The following is a 20,745-nucleotide window of genomic DNA, read 5'->3' on the forward strand; positions in this document are numbered from 1 at the left end:
ATTAACTCAAAAATTAATATTGATTTAAAAAAATTAATTGTGATTAATCACACTGTTAAACAATAGAATACCAATTGAAATTTATTAAATATTTTTGGATGTTTTTCTACATTTTCAAATATATCAATTTCAGTTACCACACAGAATAGAATGGTGGTTGAAGCATCAAAGGACATATGAATCTTTAGCGCATCAGGCATGTAAATATCTTGCAATGCCAGCTACAACAGTGCCATGCAAACACCTGTTCTCACTTTCAGGTGACATTGTAAACAAGAAGCAGGCAGCATTATCTCCTGTAAATGTAAACAAACTTGTTTCTCTTCTCTTGGCTGAACAAGAAGTAGGAGTGAGTGGACTTGTAGGCTCTAAAGTTTTACGTTGTTTTGTTTGAGTGCAGTTATGTAATAAAAAACTACATTTGTAAGTTGCACTTTCATGATAAAGAGGTCGCACTTCAGTACTTATGAGGTGAATTGAAAAATACAGTTTCTTTTATCATTTTTACAGTGCAAATATTTGTAATAAAAAATAAATATAAAGTGAGCACCGTACACTTTGTATTCTGTGTTATAATTGAAATCGATATATTTGAAAATGTAGGAAACACCCTAAAATATTTACATAAATGGTATTGTTTAACAGTGCGATTAATCAAGCAATTAATTTTTGTAATCACAATTTATTTTTGTAATCGCTTGACAGCCCTACTTTAAACCATGATTTGAGGACTTCAGTAACTCAGCCAGAGGCTAGAGGTCTATTACACGAATGCGTGGGTGAGGTTCTGTGGCCACAGTGTGAAGAAGGTCAGACTAAATGATCATGATGACCCCTTCTGACCTTAAAGTCCATGAGTCTGAACGTACGAAATAAATGCCAACCCATAAAAATATTCCCCAGAACCATTTTGTTTTTAAAAGTCTTCATTGACTCAATGTAACTATTGGCCAGTACACTTCTTGTCAAGGAAGGAGGTCTGGATTGGACTTGCTGTGGATTGATTCCAGGCACTTATTCTCACATGCCGAGTATACTGCCCCAGGTGCATTCCTAGTTTCCTAGTCCTTTCTCGTGTTGATGGGGTAATCATGGCCAGGTCTCTAAAATGTTATACTGTAACACTTCTACACTGAAACACAAACAAGATTCAGATGGGAGCTAAAACAATACTTGTTAGATTATTTTGGGTCCTGTCATTGAAACAGAAGATATAAGACTTTAACTGATCTAGAATTTGGTAGAAGGAAGGAAGAGGGATAATAGGTTCAGGGAAGGTTGTGGGGTTTATGGGGTTTTTTAGACACTGAAATATACAAAAGTTCAGCCCGATGCAGTGATCAAGCTGGAGAAGCAGTTGAATAAGGAGTGCTGGGTGCTAAAAGATTTCAGGTGGGGGTTTTATCCTGACGGGATATGCTGGCAGGTAACTGCACAGTCTGGACTGGTACAGAACTGGGGAACATTTCATTTCTATGTCTTTATCATGACCACGGAGGCTCCAAGCAGTGCTGTATCTTTATTTTAACAGTCGTGTTGGTTTGTGTGAAGATATCTGTCAGGAAAGTGTAAATCGAGTTGCTGGCAGGCAAGTCATGCTTTTTAAAAGTCAACAAAGATTTGATGTATACATCAAGGAAAAGAAAAAATGGTCTGCTGTGGACAGAGATGTTTTTACTCAAAATAAACCTTGACTATACGTCGAAGCCTGGTCTACACTAGGACTTTAGGTCGAATTTAGCAGCGTTAAATCAATGTAAACCTGCACCTGTCCACACGATGAAGCCCTTTATTTCGACTTAAAGGGCTCTTAAAATCGATTTCCTTACTCCACCCCTGACAAGTGGATTAGCGCTTAAATCGGCCTTGCCGGCTCGAATTTGGAGTACTGTGGACAGAATTCGACGGTATTGGCCTCCGGGAGCTATCCCAAAGTGCTCCATTGTGACCGCTCTGGACAGCACTCTCAACTCAGATGCACTGGCCAGGTAGACAGGAAAAGAACCGCGAACTTTTGAATCTCATTTCCTGTTTGGCCAGCGTGGCAAGCTGCAGGTGACCATGCAGAGCTCATCAGCAGAGGTGACCATGATGAGTCCCAGAATCGTAAAAGAGCTCCAGCATGGACCGAACGGGAGGTACGGGATCTGATCGCTGTTTGGGGAGAGGAATCCGTGCTATCAGAACTCGGTTCCAGTTTTCGAAATGCCAAAACCTTTGTCAAAATCTCCCAGGGCATGAAGGACAGAGGCCATAACAGGGACCTGAAGCAGTGCCGCGTGAAACTTAAGGAGCTGAGGCAAGCCTACCAGAAAACCAGAGAGGCGAAGAGCCACTCCGGGTGGAGCCCCAAACATAGAATCATAGAATCATAGAATATCAGGGTTGGAAGGGACCCCAGAAGGTCATCTAGTCCAACCCCCTGCTCAAAGCAGGACCAATTCCCAGTTAAATCATCCCAGCCAGGGCTTTGTCAAGCCTGACCTTAAAAACCTCTAAGGAAGGAGATTCAACCACCTCCCTAGGTAACGCATTCCAGTGTTTCACCACCCTCTTAGTGAAAAAGTTTTTCCTAATATCCAATCTAAACCTCCCCCACTGCAACTTGAGACCATTACTCCTTGTTCTGTCATCTGCTACCATTGAGAACAGTCGAGAGCCATCCTCTTTGGAACCCCCTTTCAGGTAGTTGAAAGCAGCTATCAAATCCCCCCTCATTCTTCTCTTCTGCAGGCTAAACAATCCCAGCTCCCTCAGCCTCTCCTCATAACTCATGTGTTCCAGTCCCCTAATCATTTTTGTTGCCCTTCGCAGGACTCTCTCCAATTTATCCACATCCTTCTTGAAGTGTGGGGCCCAAAACTGGACACAGTACTCCAGATGAGGCCTCACCAATGTCGAATAGAGGGGAACGATCACATCCCTCGATCTGCTCGCTATGCCCCTACTTATACATCCCAAAATGCCATTGGCCTTCTTGGCAACAAGGGCACACTGCTGACTCATATCCAGCTTCTCGTCCACTGTCACCCCTAGGTCCTTTTCCGCAGAACTGCTGCCTAGCCATTCGGTCCCTAGTCTGTAGCTGTGCATTGGGTTCTTCCGTCCCAAGTGCAGGACCCTGCACTTATCCTTATTGAACCTCATCAGATTTCTTTTGGCCCAATCCTCCAATTTGTCTAGGTCTTTCTGTATCCTATCCCTCCCCTCCAGCGTATCTACCACTCCTCCCAGTTTAGTATCATCCGCAAATTTGCTGAGAGTGCAATCCACACCATCCTCCAGATCATTAATGAAGATATTGAACAAAACCGGCCACAGGACCGACCCCTGGGGTACTCCACTTGATACTGGCTGTCAACTAGATATGGAGCCATTGATCACTACCCGTTGAGCCCGACAATCTAGCCAGCTTTCTACCCACCTTGTAGTGCATTCATCCAGCCCATACTTCCTTAACTTGCTGACAAGAATACTGTGGGAGACCGTGTCAAAAGCTTTGCTAAAGTCAAGAAACAATACATCCACTGCTTTCCCTTCATCCACAGAACCAGTAATCTCATCATAAAAGGCGATTAGATTAGTCAGGCATGACCTTCCCTTGGTGAATCCATGCTGGCTGTTCCTGATCACTTTCCTCTCATGCAAGTGCTTCAGGATTGATTCTTTGAGGACCTGCTCCATGATTTTTCCAGGGACTGAAGTGAGGCTGACTGGCCTGTAGTTCCCAGGATCCTCCTTCTTCCCTTTTTTAAAGATTGGCACTACATTAGCCTTTTTCCAGTCATCCGGGACTTCCCCGGTTCACCACGCGTTTTCAAAGATAATGGCCAATGGCTCTGCAATCACAGCCGCCAATTCCTTCAGCACTCTCGGATGCAACTCGTCCGGCCCCATGGACTTGTGCACGTCCAGCTTTTCTAAATAGTCCCTAACCACCTCTATCTCCTCAGAGGGCTGGCCATCTCTTCCCCATTTTGTGATGCCCAGCGCAGCAGTCTGGGAGCTGACCTTGTTAGTGAAAACAGAGGCAAAAAAAGCATTGAGTACATTAGCTTTTTCCACATCCTCTGTCACTAGGTTGCCTCCCTCATTCAGTAAGGGGCCCACACATTCCTTGGCTTTCTTCTTGTTGCCAACATACCTGAAGAAACCCTTCTTGTTACTCTTGACATCTCTGGCTAGCTGCAGCTCCAGGTGCGATTTGGCCCTCCTGATAACATTCCTACATGCCCGAGCAATAATTTTATACTCTTCCCTGGTCATATGTCCAACCTTCCACTTCTTGTAAGCAATCCACACCATCTTCTTCTATGCTTCTATGGTGAGCTGCATGCCATTTTAGGGGGTTCAGCCACCACTACCCCAGCCGTGTTGTTTGACTCCTTCAATGGAGATGGAGGCAACACGGAAGCAGGTTTTGGGGACGAAGAAGATGATAGCTCACAGCAAGCAAGCGGAGAAACCGGTTTTCCCGACAGCCAGGAACTGTTTCTCACCCTGGACCTGGAGCCAGTACCCCCTGAACCCACCCAAGGCTGCTTCCTGGACCCGGCAGGCGGAGAAGGGACCTCCGGTGAGTGTACCTTTTTAAAATACTATACATGGTTTAAAAGCAAGCATGTGAAAGGATTACTTTGCCCTGGCATTCACGGCTCTCCTGGATATACTCCCAAAGCCTTTGCAAAAGGTTTCTGGGGAGGGCAGCCTTATTGCGTCCTTCATGGTAGGACTCTTTACCACTCCAGGCCAGTGACATGTACTCGGGAATCATTGTAGAACAAAGCATTGCAGTGTATGTTTGCTGGCATTCAAACAACATCTGTTCTTTATCTCTCTGTGTTATCCTCAGGAGAGTGAGATATAATTCATGGTCACCTGGTTGAAATAGAGTGCTTTTCTTCAGGGGATGCTCAGAGGAGCCCGTTCCTGCTGGGCTGTTTGCCTGTGGCTAAACAGAAATGTTCCCCGCTGTTAGCCACGAGGAGGGTTGAGGGGGTAGCCACGCGGTGGGGGGAGGCAAAATGCGACCTTGTAACGAAAGCACATGTGCTATGTATGTAATGTTAACAGCAAGGTTCATCCTGAAAGAGATTAGCCACTGTTTTATAAAATGTGTCTTTTTAAATACTGCTGTCCCTTTTTTTTTCTCCACCAGCTGAATGTGTTTCAATGATCACAGGATCTTCTCCTTCCCAGAGGCTAGTGAAGATTAGAAAGGAAAAAAAAACGCACTCGAGATGAAATGTTCTCCGAGCTCATGCTGTCCTCCCGCACTGACAGAGCACAGACGAATGCGTGGAGGCAAATAATGTCAGAGTGCAGGAAAGCACAAAATGACTGGGAGGAGAGGTGGTGGGCTGAAGAGAGGGCTGAAGCTCAAATGTGGCAGCAGCGTGATGAGAGGAGGCAGGATTCAATGCTGAGGCTGCTGGAGGACCAAACCAGTATGCTCCAGTGTATGGTTGAGCTGTAGCAAAGGCAGCTGGAGCACAGACTGCCACTGCAGCCCCTGTGTAACCAACCGCCCTCCTCCTCAAGTTCCATAGCCTCCACAGCCAGACGCCCAAGAATGCAGTGGGGGGGCCACCAGCCAACCACTCACTCCGCCACAGAGGATTGCCCAAAAAAAAGAAGGCTGGCATTCAATAAATTTTAAAGTTGTAAACTTTTAAAGTGCTGTGTGGCATTTTCCTTCCCTCCTCCACCACCCCTCCTGGGCTACCTTGGTAGTCATCCCCCTATTTGTGTGATGAATGAATAAAGAATGCATGAATGTGAAGCAACAATGACTTTATTGCCTCTGCAAGCGGTGATCGAGGGGAGGAGGGGAGGGTGCTTAGCTTACAGGGAAGTAGAGAGAACCAAGGGGTGGGGGGGTTTCATCAAGGAGAAACAAACAGAACTTTCACACCGTAGCCTGGCCAGTCATGAAACTGATTTTCAAAGCTTCTCTGATGCATACCGCGCCCTCCTGTGCTCTTCTAACCGCCCTGGTGTCTGGCTGCGTGTAACCAGCAGCCAGGCAATTTGCCTCAACCTCCCACCCCGCCATAAACGTCTCCCCCTTACTCTCATAGATATTGTGGAGCACACAGCAAGCAGTAATAACAGTGGGAATATTGGTTTCGCTGAGGTCTAAGCAAGTCAGTAAACTGCGCCAGCGCGCCTTTAAACGTCCAAATGCACATTCTACCACCATTCTGCACTTGCTCAGCCTGTAGTTGAACAGTTCCTGACTACTGTCCAGGCTCCCTGTGTACAGCTTCATGAGCCATGGCATTAAGGGGTAGGCTGGGTCCCCAAGGATACATATAGGCATTTCAACATCCCCAACAGTTATTTTCTGGTTTGGGAATAAAGTCCCTTCCTGCAGCTTTTGAAACAGACCAGAGTTCCTGAAGATGCAAGCGTCATGTACCTTTCCCGGCCATCCCATGTTGATGTACCTTTCCCGGCCATCCCACGCGAAACGTCCCTTGTGATCCACCAGAGCTTGCAGCACTATTGAAAAGTACCCCTTGCGGTTTATGTACTTGGCGGCTTGGTGCTCCGGTGCCAAGATAGGGATATGGGTTCCGTCTATGGCCCCACCACAGTTAGGGAATCCCATTGCAGTAAAGCCATCCACTATGACCTGCACATTTCCCAGGGTCGCTACCCTTGATATCAGCAGATCTTTGATTGTGTGGGCTACTTGCATCACAGCAGCCCCAACAGTAGATTTGCCCACTCCAAATTGATTCCCAACTGACCGGTAGCTGTCTGGCGTTGCAAGCTTCCACAGGGCTATCGCCACTCACTTCTCAACTGTGAGGGCTGCTCTCATCTTGGTATTCATGCGCTTCAGGGCAGGGGAAAGCAAGTCACAAAGTTCCATGAAAGTGCCCTTACGCATGCGAAAGTTTCGCAGCCACTGGGAATCGTCCCAGACCCGCAACAGTATGCGGTCCCACCAGTCTGTGCTTGTTTCCCGAGCCCAGAATCGGCATTCCACAGCATGAACCTGCCCCATTAGCACCATGATGTATGCAATGGCAGGGCCCATGCTTTCAGAGAAATCTGTGTCCATGTCCTGATCACTCATGTGACCGCGCTGACGTCGCCTCCTCGCCCGGTATTGCTTTGCCAGGTTCTGGTGCCGCATATACTGCTGGATAATGCGTGTGGTGTTTAATGTGCTCCTAATTGCCAAAGTGAGCTGAGCGGCCTCCATGCTTGCCTTGGTATGGCATCGGCACAGAAAAAAGGCATGGAACGATTGTCTGCCGTTGCTCTGACGGAGGGAGGGGCGACTGACGACATGGCTTACAGGGTTGGCTTCAGGGAGCTAAAATCAGCAAAGGGGGTGTCTTTACATCAAGGAGTATTTCAGGCAGGACTTCAAGGAGGGTTCCAATAAGAAATGGTGCACCTAAGTTATTTTTCTTATTGGAACAAGGAGGTTAGCCTGGCCTCTGATTGATACATGGCTAGATTTACCTCGCTGCACCTTCTCTGTGAGTGACTGCAGTGTGACCTAGAGGAATGAGTCCCCTAGACGGGGGAGGAGGCAAATGAGTACAAAACAAATCTGGTCTATTTCTTGTTTTGATCCACTCCATCTATCTTTTACATCTTTGGCTGGCAGCAGACGGTGCAGAAGGACTGCATGCTATCCACATCTCATGGCTGCTCGGCAGAAGATGGTACAGTACGACTGCTAGCCATCCTCATCTCTTGCCTGCCCGGCAGAAGATGGTACAGTACGACTGCTAGCAATCCGTATCGCCTGCCTGCTCACCATAAGATGGTTCAATAGGACTGACTGCAGGACTAAAGAGAATGACCTGGTCAAGTCACTCCAAAGTTAGTCCCTGCGCCCATGTCTGCCCAGGTGCTCCCAGCCGACGTGGCCAGGAGCACCTCGGACACGATGATGACGGCTACCAGTCGTACTGCACCGTCTGCTGCCAGAAGGCAATGGGTTGCTGCTACTGTGTAGCAATGCCGTACCGTGTCTGCCAGCACCCAGGAGTCATAGGGTGACGGTTACCTGAGCGGGCTCCATGCTTGCCGTGGTATGGCGTCTGCACAGGTAACTCAAGAAAAAAGGCGCAAAACAATTGTCTGCCCTTGCTTTCACGGAGGGAGGGAGGGAACGGGGGCCTGATGATATGTACCCAGAACCACCCGCAACAATGTTTTAGCCCCATCAGGCATTGGGATCTCAACCCAGAATTCCAATGGGCAGCGGAGACTGCGGGAGCTGTGGGATAGCTACCCACAGTGCAACGCTCCGGAAGTCGACTCTAGCCTTGGTACTGTGGAAGCATTCCGCCGAGTTACTGCACTTAATGCACTTAGAGCATTTTCTGTGGGGACACACACACTTGAATATATAAAACCGATTTCTAAAAAAACGACTTATATAAATTCGACCTTATTCCGTAGTGTAGACATACACTCAGTGAGTTCTCAGTGTACTTCAGCAAGCAAGATTGCATGTAATGTATTTTTCTGAGCAGAAACAACCTGTGTCTGCCAATAGTGGGGGTGGGGGCGGCAGAGTGAGGGCAGCTGGCTTCAGTAGTGTTACTGAGCATGCTCAGTCCAAGCCAAGAAGCAAATCTGGGGGGGGGGGGCACATGACCCTGATCTCCCCGCCCCCTGTGCCGCCTATTTCTGAGCACTTGGAAGAAAATGACCGAGAACAATGGTGCAGTTTGCCCAGTGGGCACGCTCTGGTCCTTGCATGCCATGATACTGTATTTACTAGCTCACTAGTCATTTATCATCCACAATTCCAGAGTGTTCTCAAGCACTTTGAGTTTTGCCAAGTGTCATCCGATGCCACTTTCAAGCTATGGGGGAATTCTCCTCTGCAGAGAATACTAATTCTGCCAATATATATCTGCTTTGCAGCTCTCTTGGGAGCACTGCTCTCTGAGCACCCTTTGTACCAATACCCTATAGATACATACTTTAGTAGAGTTCCTTGTCAAATCTTAACTACTCTGTAAGTGGAGCAGCTGCAGAGCTGAGCTCTTACCAAATAGCTGGAACTCATTCTGAGGAGGTTGGTGGTGGTGATCTAGAAAATTACCATTTTTAGCTTTGAGGATAAATTTACAGTACAGCTGATAAAGGGGCTGGTTCCAGCAAGTATTGTCTTATCACCTCCTCGTCCCACACACAAGTCTGCATTTTTCTGATTCAGTTTGTGTTTTGAAGGTTACTGTGTCTCAGATTAAGACCGAATATTTATTATACCAGTTCCATTGTGTTCTGTTCTGTTCAAATGTCATTTTTTTGCGTGTGTGAACCACAAACTTGTTTTAAACGAGTTCTCAAAGCAAGATCCACTTAGTACTAGGAGGTGGCATTGTAAGTGGTTAAGCAGGGGACTGAGATTCTATAGACCTGTGTTCCTTTACCAGCACTGCCATTGAATTGCTTGGTCAAGTGCTTGTCTCCCAACCTGTAAACTTGGATTAATTCCACTCTCATACCTTTTGGTAAAGTTCTTACAGATCCTCTGTTGAAAAGCGCTGTTTAAGGGCTACATAATAGAATGATGGTGCTCTTACATGTACTATACAAACATTAATAAGTGTTTTGCTTTCTGGCACTTAAATAAGAACTTCTGTTATCACTTGTTCTTGACCTCTACAGAGATCAACTCTAGAATCAACTTTAATATCTTCAAGATCAAATATCTTTAAGATCTCTTACTTTTCTCTCTACCAACATGGGGATGGACTTTTTTAGAAAGAGACCTGTTTGATCAGACTACTCTGATTCTATAATCAAAAGTATAAAAATCAGTCAACTTTTGATGTTTTAGAAAATGGAATTTCCATTACTGCCTGTTGCTACCTGCTATCTAAAACTTGCTCAGGGATGCCAAATGTAGGTAGCCATTTTGTTGTGAATTGGGCAACAAAACACAAACATTTTTCTTCCTTCCACACATTTTAGTTATTGTTTGAGTGTGTGTCGTTAATTATACAGTACTGAGCTGAATTTTCATCTAATGTTATGGTAGTTCAGTTATTCTCTGCTTTTTCCAGAGTCTGCATGAATTTTGCTGTGCATTGCTGTCTGGGCTTTCATAATAGCATGCTTTGCACTCCTCTTAAAGAAGTCATTTTGACTTGGGTACTGTGTGAGTTGCTAATGGATCAGTATATATTCAGAATGGTAGAAGCACAAATCATTAGGTGTTTGTCCTCCCATGCAGGATGGATTCCAAATGGTGAGTTGCTTTGTTCCTATGTTCAATAGGGAGCATCTGCCTTCATCTTCCCCTTGGGAGGTCACTGCTCCTGTGCTGAGGTGGGAAGGCTAGGAGCAGAGTTAATAAACTTCTTTCCACTCACAATAACCCTGGAAATGGTCGTCCACAGCAAAAAGGAGCCCTGCCTTAGTGAATATCAAAGGTGTTCAAATTTTCTGTTATACCAATAAAATAAAAACCAGCAGGATCTCATTAAAGGGGAAAAAGAAAAATGCCACATTTATTGTGAATACAGAAAGAATCAGAGTAAGCAGTTAGTTATAGCTATAACATTCCATTTAATTTCATATGTATTCACACATTCACACACACATGCAGAGGTTCTGCAAGGTTGTTATCATAGTTACCAGCCTTAGAGTTGCTCATGCCAAGCCACTGGCCAGGTGGCCTGGACATGAGGAGGGAGCAGGGCCTTGTCAGATGCTCATCTGACGCTCCTGGAAGTTGGTTGCTCCATTTTTATAGGAATTTATTCCTATGCCAGTCTATGGGAATTGCTTCATCCTGCTGTTGCTGAATCAATCAGCAGATGGCACATTCCTGACGGCTCCGTGCTGCCAGATGTTATCTTGTTCTTTGGTTCTCCCATTCTTGAGGCTGTTGGGTAGATTCCAGTCTGCCCTCCGGGGTCCTCTGGTTATTTCCACTTGACGCTTTCTTCAACCAATGGACACTGGATTCTTAGGCTGGCACCTCCCTGATCATTCAGTAATAAATCCACACCAAGCATCCATTCACAAACATCCTCTATCTCTATTTTAATCACAATTGTTAACAAAATGACATGAATACAACAAAAGGGCAGGGAGTCTCTGGGTGCTGTTTCTGTTGTTACAGAGTATTGCTTTGAGTCTCTCTATGTGTGAGTAGTTCTTACAAAGAATTGCTTTGAGAACAGACTCTCTTAGAATGTACTAACACAATTAGCAGTTTGCAAGGTTCACACAGAGAGGGAGAGAAACAGTACCAAAAACCAAGAGACCTCTTAATTAGTAATACCCTGGAATTTAAACTCTGGGGAATCAAACTCATTTGTGATTTTAATACAGAACTTCTTTATGGTTGGATTGCTGGATCATATTAATGAATCCTGGTGGCAAAAGGCATCCCTTACATATAGAGAGAAATTGAAGGAATGTGTGTATGTGACAGCAGGATTTGAATATATTATGCAGTGAGAATCTAACTTTCAGAAATATGGCCACTTCTTCACATCAAGCCTCACAAGTTTGTTTTTCTTTGTTTAAATTCATTTTGCAGTCAGGAAGCAGGAATCAAGTTTTGTTTGCTTTCTTTTAAAAGGAAGTTTATTCATGAAAGATACAAATAAAATGCACCACTTCAAGGCTCCCAGATGATGAAAACTCCAGCAACTGGAAATATGCAGCTTTTGTCTTGAATGATTTAGGAAATTGTAAGCAGCCTGTAAAGAATTATTCTGTAGCAAATAAAATCTCTACAGCTCCTCTGCTTATTTCTATACTTGGGAACCTTTCTTCTTGCTTGACAGCACTAAGATTACAGTGGATGAGAAGTTGGGTATGAGTCAGCAGTGTGCCAAGAAGGCTAACGGCATATTGGGTGCACTAGTAAGAGCGTTGCCAGAAGATTGAGGGAAGTAACTACTACCCTTTATTCAGCACTGGTGAGGCCACTGGAGTATTGCATCCAGTTTTGGGCCCCCGCTACAGAAAGGATGTGAGCAAATTGGAGAGAGTCCAGCAGAGGGCAACAAAAATGATCTGGGGGCTGGAACACATGACTTACAAGGAGAGACTGAGGGAAGTGGGCTTGTTTAGTCTGCAGAAGAGAAGAATGAGGGGGGATTTGATAGCAGCCTTCAACTACCTGAAGGGGGGTTCCAAAGAGGATGGAGCTCGGCTGTTCTCAATGGTGACAGGTGACAGAACAAGGAGCAATGGTCTCAAGTTGCAGTGGGGGAGGTCTAGGTTTGGATATTAGGAAACACTATTTCACTAGGAGGGTGGTGAAGCACTGGAATGCGTTACCTAGAGAGGTGGTAGAATCAGGAGTCTCTGTGCATCCTCAGGTTTCAGAGTGGTAGCTGTGTTAGTCTGTATCAGCCAAAACAACGAGGAGTCCTTGTGGCACCTTAGAGACTAACAAATTTATTTGGGCATAAGCTCCAAATAAATTTGTTAGTCTCCTCGTTGTTTTATCCATCCTCAGTCGAATAAGATTGAACTCACTGGTCACTATCTCCTTCAACATTAAGTTAAAGCTCCTCATCCTCTCCTCTTACGGTACTGACTAGGTGTTCCCCTCCCCCTTACATTTTTGCTTTGATTACATCCTGTGCCTCTGTATGCTTTTCTGTATTTTATTTTTTCCTTACGTGGTCTGCTTCATGTAGTCTTTCACACAGCCTCATAGGCTTACAGTAGGCTTCCACCACATATGTCCACTCTTCTTTTTAAATTCCATTTTTTTTTTTGCATGGTCTTCCTCTGACCTTCCCAATAATGCCTGTGCATCTTTTTGGACCCAAGCTATGCCGTACGTCAGTTGTCAGATGTTGACTGTAAGTGGACTTGCCAGAGGTCATGGCCTAAACGCTCAAAAGTGACTAAGCTTTTGGTAGCCCTGATTATTGGGTGCCCAAGCTGAGATACCTTGAAAGACTTCCAGAGGACAAGTGCTCTGCGTTTTGTGAAAATCTGGCCCAATCAATGTGCTAAAGCAAAATCACTAGTCATTCCTCAAAATATAGGCCCCTAGCTTTTTAGATATAATCTGTAACACACTACATAAATAATATTGTAAAATCTCCACCTGGAATTGAAAAAGCAGTTAAAGATCTAGACACATCTGGAGAATCTGCCCTCTTCCTTGAGGTTCTTAAAGGGATCGGTAGGTATGCAAAGCCACACTGAACTCTTCAGTGAAGAATGAAAAATTGTAGCAAATTCAGCAGCTTCCTTCTGACTCTTGGGTCCTTTTTTTATTTGTAGTTTAAATATTGTTCTTTGCTGAAAACCTGTATGTGTTTACCATATAATGCCACAGAATGTAACAATATAAAAAAATTATCCTATGGGAATTTCTTTTGGCATTTCAGATTTAAAGTATCTGAAAACTTAAGTGTAGATAAAGATACCAGAGTTCCCATATGGAGGAGTGCTATGATCAGAGTGAATACCCACAGTATTTTCCCACAAATACTTGTTAGAATAATTGAATTTGCTTTGCCTGTGTTTGACTCCTTGATCAATTCCCATCAATATTTCAGCAAATAAATTTGCAAGCAGGAATGCTTTTGGAAAGAGTAAAATTTACTCAATTAGAATATTCACAATGCAAACTTAAAACATGTAAGTGTGAAGATTCACACCAGAAACCTGCACGATGGCTCAAATTCCAAAATATTAACTATCTGAGCGAACTACAAACTAAGAATTACTTGTAGGCATTCAGCAAATATTTTCAAATAAGTATAATTATAAAGAAACATAAGCTACTGACACAAAACTAGCAAACAGGTAAAACTTGTCAAATTATTCATTATGCATTATTCTCTCAGCTTTGATGATATTCACTTCATATCTGTTGTGAGTTTTTTCTTACACATGCAGATTATTTGTGTATGTTCTTCCCTCTTCCCTTCTCAGTTTTTTTTTGGAATGACTTTTCTATAAGTTTGATACATCTTCGCTTAAACTTACAAAATGAGAAGACTTCTTGATTCATTTACAGCATGCAAGATCCTGACATTCATGTAAGTGATGGCATGTGGCAGTGTGCTGTGTAAGTCATTTGCCCCAGTGAAGTGTTGCTTTTAGACATCTGGGTGCATTCTGCAGCCTGAAAGGGATTGCTTCCCCCCCCCCCCCACTTATTGATTCTTTCTCTGCAGTCTGTTTTTATCTAAATACAACAAAACTTTTTATTATGCATGTCAAGGTTCCTTCCCCACTCTGAACTCTAGGGTACAGATGTGGGGACCTGCATGAAAACCCCCCAAGCTTATTTTTACGAGCTTAGGTTAAAACTTCCCCAAGGTACAAACTATTTTACCTTTTGCCCTTGGACTTTATTGCTGCCACCACCAAGCGTCTAACAAATATATCACAGAGAAAGAGCCCGCTTGGAAACATCTTCTTCTCCCCCACCCTTCCCCCCCAAAATAAAAATCCTCCCAAACCCTACACCCGCTTTCCTGGGGAAGGTTTGATAAAAATCCTCACCAATTTGCATAGGTGAACACAGACCCAAACCCTTGGATCTTAAGAACAATGAAAAAGCAATCAGGTGCTTAAAAGAAGAATTTTAACTGAAGAAAAAGTAAAAGAATCACCTCTGTAAAATCAGGATGATTAATACCTTACAGGGTAATCAGATTCAAAACATAGAGAATCCCTCTAGGCAAAACCTTAAGTTACAAAAAGACACAAAAACAGGAATATACGTTCCATTCAGCACAACTTATTTTATCAGCCATTTAAATTAAACAGATCTAACTCATATCTAGCTAGATTGCTTACTAAGTTCTAAGACTCCATTCCTTTTCTGTTCCCGGCAAAAGCATCACACAGACAGAGAGAACCTTCGTTTCTCCCCCTTCCAGCTTTGAAAGTATTTTGTCTCCACATTGGTCATTTTGGTCAGGTACCAGCGAGGTTATCCTAGCTTCTTAACCCTTTACAGGTGAAAGGGTTTTTCCTCTGGCCAGGAGGGATTTTAAAGGTATTTACCCTTCCCGTTATATTTCTGACAATGCATTTGGGTATTTTCGTTACATTGGTGCAACCCTTTATGCAAACAGAATCTGGCTGTGAATCATAATGTCAATGATTTAGCCAAGTTGTTACTATGCAAGCGTTTATGGTTCTGACAAATAGTGTCCAAATGTAAACAAGCCGAATGTGTTCTTCGCACATTGTCTAATCTTGGGTAGCTAGGATCTCATCGGAGATTTACGTGAATGTGTTTTGATTCTGATTCAATATTGGTGAAATGTTATTGTATTAGCTAAATTAGAGGTGTTCGATTTTTATCCGTCTAGTCACTTCCCTCTCCCAATCATTTTCCCCAGAACACTGAGAAATATTTTATTCTGGAAAAATCTTGTTTATAAGATTCTGTTTATTGGTCACTTAGTACATGAGTCTTGCTTTTTATTTTAATATATAAATATATACCACCCTCTAGCCAGACATTCTTCTGATGTTCTTTAGCATATTTTCAGAAAGGCTTTAAATGTTTAGTTTGTTATTTGTGGCAGTGGTGGGTGCCGTGATGAATGTACAGGATATTTCTGTGTATCCCAAGGACAGTTTAAAGCCAGAGCAGTGCACTCCAAGCTTCTGGTACAGTGATTGGCAGTGCTGGTCTGGTGGGGGTGAGATGGTAGTTCCACATGATCTAAGATTCAGTCCAGCAAGCTGCTGAGCCCATGCTTAAGTGTTCTGCTAAAGTGATCCGCTCCTTCCCGGATCTTGTTTTTTTGGTTCTTTCATCTCTATTGAGATTCTTTTTGCCTTTTTTAAAGGCTGCAAATCAGTGCCCATTAGGATTTATTTTTGTCTGGTTTTGTGGGTACTATTCCCCATCAAGAGTATATAGTTATATTTTATGCTGGTGCCCATAGACCCTAAGCTGGGATTGGGTGGGGACCCATTGAGCTAGGTGCAGTACACACATGAAAGAAAAAGGTCCTGCCCCAAAGAACTTGCAAAATATGCTTATGATGAGAGATCAATGAAGAGAAGACAGTGAAGTGATTGTGTTTATTAGTAGCAATCAGAGCACTCAAGCTGTAGAGTAAAGACAAGACCACTAACGTAGGTCAGAGCCATGTTTTAAGGAAAGAAGTAAATGAACAATGAATTTAATCACAGACAAAACCGTAGTATAAACCACTTCCAATCTAGATCATTACCACCCACCAATTGTTAACCTTCATTAACTTCTCAGTAGAACCTTTAATACAATATTTGTATGTCCTCAGTCTGCATAGCTATGGTACATGCAGGTTAGCAGAGTGTAGTGTTGCTGTTCTGATGTCCTCTGCCAGAAACATCTGCAGAATTGTTGTCACTTCTCATATTTCCTGTGACACTTAAGAGTCCTAGTTGTCGACCAGGATCCCATGGTTCTCTGTCCAGATCTTCTTTAGTGGGCTGATGCCCACTTGGAAGCAAATCTTTGATGTTGGCTTCCTTTAAATATTAAAACTACTATCCAAAATGCAAACTCTTAAATACAGTAGTTGATATTTGGGAGGTGGGAGAAGAGACGATGATGATGTTAAATTGCCTTTTTGATCTTAGAAAATTTGTTGTTTTCATCAGATGAGGTCAGTAGTATTGATAGCAATCAAACTTTTAAAAGACCCTACCAAAGCTACTTACTATTGGAGTTTTGGTTTCTTTACAATTGCTAGCATACGTGCTTAAGCTGCCTCCATATCTCTCACTTGTAGTGGTTTGGGATTAGTTTGAACCGCCTTTGTCCTTTGGATTTGGGTTTTACCCCACAGCTTGTGGTCCTGAGAAATGTACAAAGCTATCTGAAAGCAAATTGTCGTCCAACGTACTCATCAACTTGGTACGCAGTCATTTTCTAGTAAAATCACTCAGAATACTGTGTCTCGTATGAATCATCTTTGTAGTCAAATTGCACATGCTATCCATTAACTCTTCCAGTTTTCAAAAGCCCCATTCCTCCCCCTTTGCTTCCCACCTTTCTATAGGTCACATAGCATACCTCAGTAAAAGCACATGGCTGCCTGTTCACAGGACAGTCTGTAAATCCTGAAACACCAGAGATGATGTGTGAAATGGTTGGATAGAACACAACTACTGCTGTCTACTCTGTAGTTAAGTCTTTAGCCATTACTTCTGTTGAATGGGTCTCTAGTGGCTGGCAACTTCCACAACTTCCTACTTTGCCAACAAGCAAGATAATGCATGGTGAAAAGCAAAACCCCAAATTAGAGTATGTTTATACCACAGTCTCGCAACTCTGCAATATCTGTGATCTTTCGGTAATTTATTGAGGGTAGATGAGCAGTACAAGTGTGTTATTTGCTTCTGCTTGAGGACGAGTACCAGTCCAGGCGTCACTGACTTGAGCTGGAGTCTTGCCACTGACTTCAGTAGGGCCAGGATTTGGCCATTAGTTTAGAAGTTGGATAGGAACTGTGCATAATGTACTTGGTTAGTAAGAAGTCATCCTGAGTAGAAGTATGAACATGGAAGGAAGATGCTTTTAGCTGTCACACATTCATTATTCACTTTGAGAACAATATACTTGGGGAATATTTGGAGGAGTTGAGGGATGCAAAATGGAAAAGCTGAACAGTTGGTTTACTAATGCTAATGGAAAAGAGATGTTAATAAAATCAGCTGAGTGTAAATTGTCTTTCAGTTTTCACCTGGCTGCTGCTAAGGGACATGCTGAGTGCCTCAGAATTATGATGACGCATGGTGTGGATGTCACGGCACAGGATGGTACAGGTACGTTACTATGAGCCTTTGCTACATGTTTTATGTAGGACAAGATGTAGGCTTAGTCTACACTACAGAGTTTTGCCAGCTGTGTCGGAAAGGAGTGTGGAAATAATCACCGCCCCAGCTAACCTAGCCATGCTAGCAAAAACCCCAGTGCAGGCACGGCTCTGCTGATAGTGCTTCAGCTGGCATAGCTAAAGTCATTCAAAGAATTGGCGTAGCTACACCAGCAGAACTCCTTCTGTCGACGTAGCTGCTTAAGCTATGCTGAAAAAGGCCCTGTAGCATAGACAAGACCAAAGTCGTGTTTTCAAAATGAGAAGTCTGTAAACAACATGTCACGTGAAATTATGCAGCTACATTGATTGTGAAAACTGGGTGACTGCTTGGACAGCTTGTATTTGTTAGGTGCTTTACTGCTCATTTGCATGCATCTTTTAGCAATTTGATTAAAGCAATTGCAGTATTATGCCTGCATACATAAACATACACACTGTTGGTGCCTTAACTCGTACTTCCAGTCTTGAAAATTTCAACCTCGGGTTTATAAAATTAAGCATGCTAGTGGACTCAAGACTGCAAAATAATTGATGGTTCTCCAACATAAAACCTGTTCTGAAGATATGAAATTAACAAGACTCTGCCTAGTTTAGGTAAAGATTTTTAGGCTTAACTTTGTGTATCCAGACTATTAACCCCATTAACTGTACTGGAATTGCCGCAGGGCATTTCCTGAGGATTGATGGCTGATGGTAGGAGCTGATTGCCCAAAGCAGAGCTCAGAGCTATTTAGCCTGAAGTGTTTCAGTTCTCAAGAAAATCCCTGTGCCTTTTATCATTAATACTTTAAAGAGAAAATGGGGGATAACTGGCTGAGTTTCTAATAGACTATGGTGTTTCGGTTGGGGTAAGTACAGAATGAATACTCTATGTTAACTAGCCAGTCCAGTTTGCCTGAATGACCCATCAATACTCCATCTCTCACAATAATAGGCTTTAAACATTGGGTGGACTAGATCAGTTTCTGACTAAAATACCTACTTGATGGGTTAGCTTTTTTGCACACAACAGAATACTTATCACATGTGAGAGGTGCTCTGTGATTTTGGAGGAAGAATTCAAATTACACATGCAAAATTGGGAGAGTGGTTAACTTTGAAACTGTAGGTGCATCATATATAAAATTTGACCCAAACTTTGTCACTTTATGATCCTGTTTTAGGACTGATTAATCCATTCATCATTTTGAATGGTGAGCAACTATTCTCTTCTGAGCTTCAAACTGATGCTTGTTTCAGTTTGAAGAAACTTTGCTTTGGTAGTCCTCTCTCATCCTCCATGTAGTACCACTGACCACACAAACAATGGCTCTTGAGCATCCGTATTAGACCACTGTCTCTTGGCCGCTTCTTTCTCCTCTTCACAGTTGGTATATGCTAACTTTTTTCTTTCTGACTTCCACGTTTCTTCCAGGGTTATATGCATAAAAGCTGATGAGGTATTGCAGTCTTTGCTTTTGTTTCTATAAACAGTATTGCATTGTTAGATAGTATTGATAACTGACAAATTGATAAAACAGGCACAAAAGGAGACTGCTGAGTGTATGTCCCTGGTGAGTGTGTTACAGGTCATCCCCTCTGCCTCATCTGCAGAGGATACAAGTCTGTTACAGCCCCAGCTAGAAGGGCCTGGCTTTTTCGCTCAAGGTGTAGCAGCTCCTGCTTTTAGCTCTGGATGTCCCTGGCTCAGTCCCAAGATGACAGCTGTCTCAAAAGCACTTGCTGAACATATCTGTGCAGCAATTCTGGAGAGCTCTAAGTGAGGCTGCATGCCTATAAAAGAGGGAATTACTTGTTTTCTCTAAATGCACCCAAATATTGTGATCTAGGTAGGATATTTTAATATGCCCATCTCTGTTGTGGTATCTAGGCAATGGTGAGCACAATATTGATTTTTAAAGAAACAAAAGTTACACACGCAGCTTCTTTCCCTTTGGTAAGAAAACATGAACTAGGGTGGTCGGACCAAATGCACCCTTTGGGCGATAGATTGACTTCCGTCCAGGTGGATTCTTACAGAGAACGGCCATACTGGTCAGACCAAAGGTCCATCTAGCCCAGTATCTTCCTGTCTTCTGACAGTGGCCAATGCCAGGTGCCCCAAAGGGAATGAACAGATAATCATCAAGTGATCCACCCTCATCACCCATCCTCATGCAAATCTTACATAAAGTTTGCATGGCCTTATACGTGTAGGATCATAAACTGGGATTATTTTGTGGCACCTGAACTGAACCAGTAGTCTCTACTTTTGGAATAAGACTTAATTGTCTTTAGTCTGGTGTGGAGTTGTCTTCTTTCCCCAGCCCCCTCTTTGATTCTGTTGGGGTGAGAACCGTACATAATTTCACCTTTGTGCAATTCATAATTATGAATATTTAATTTGCTTTGTTTTTATTAATTTAGGGCACACTGCTTTACATCTTGCAGCAAAGAACAGCCACCTTGATTGCATCAAGAGGCTTCTCCAGGTAAAGTAAAACGAAACTGATTTTTAGATCACTAACATATGTTCACTAGCTCTCTTGCACCACTGCTAAATGTGGCTCTTTTAGTTCGACCACTTGTTCCACCTAATCATCTGCACCAGAATCTTGCATTCTTGGTGTCCCTCAGCTTTAGGGCCCTTCTTCCCTGGTCTGCGCCCCCTGTCTAAATTGGGGAAGGATAGCATAATATCCTCATTGAGGTCCTTGGGTTTGGAACTTGTTTCTCCCACCCCCAAACCCACAGCAATCTCCAGGATGGATTCCATGTGCATTGCAAGGTCTACCCAATGTACTGCTCTTTTCCTAAGGTAGCAAGTAAAGAGGATTGCAGGCGAGGAAATCAACGTGACTGGCACAGTAGCCCTGCTTGCCTAGGAAGATGGTGGAATGTAAAGCAGCGATAACAGATTTGAGATGGAGGAAGTGACCGTAGTCATGGCACTTTG

The 20,745-nt window shown here is 43.4% G+C and overlaps 1 protein-coding gene across 2 annotated transcripts in view; it reads left to right on the forward strand.

Moving 5' to 3' along the window:
* Nucleotides 1-20,745, forward strand: part of RAI14 (retinoic acid induced 14) — a 133,994-nt gene that overhangs the window by 88,971 nt on the left and 24,278 nt on the right. For both annotated transcript variants that reach the window (XM_073343703.2, XM_073343704.2), the window contains exons 4-5: nt 17,669-17,757; nt 20,217-20,281. In XM_073343703.2, coding sequence (XP_073199804.1) covers nt 17,669-17,757; nt 20,217-20,281 — 154 coding nt within the window. The remainder of the gene's footprint in view (nt 1-17,668; nt 17,758-20,216; nt 20,282-20,745) is intronic.

Source organism: Lepidochelys kempii, chromosome 5 (genome assembly GCF_965140285.1).
Source record: "Lepidochelys kempii isolate rLepKem1 chromosome 5, rLepKem1.hap1, whole genome shotgun sequence".
NCBI lineage: Eukaryota > Metazoa > Chordata > Testudines > Cheloniidae > Lepidochelys > Lepidochelys kempii.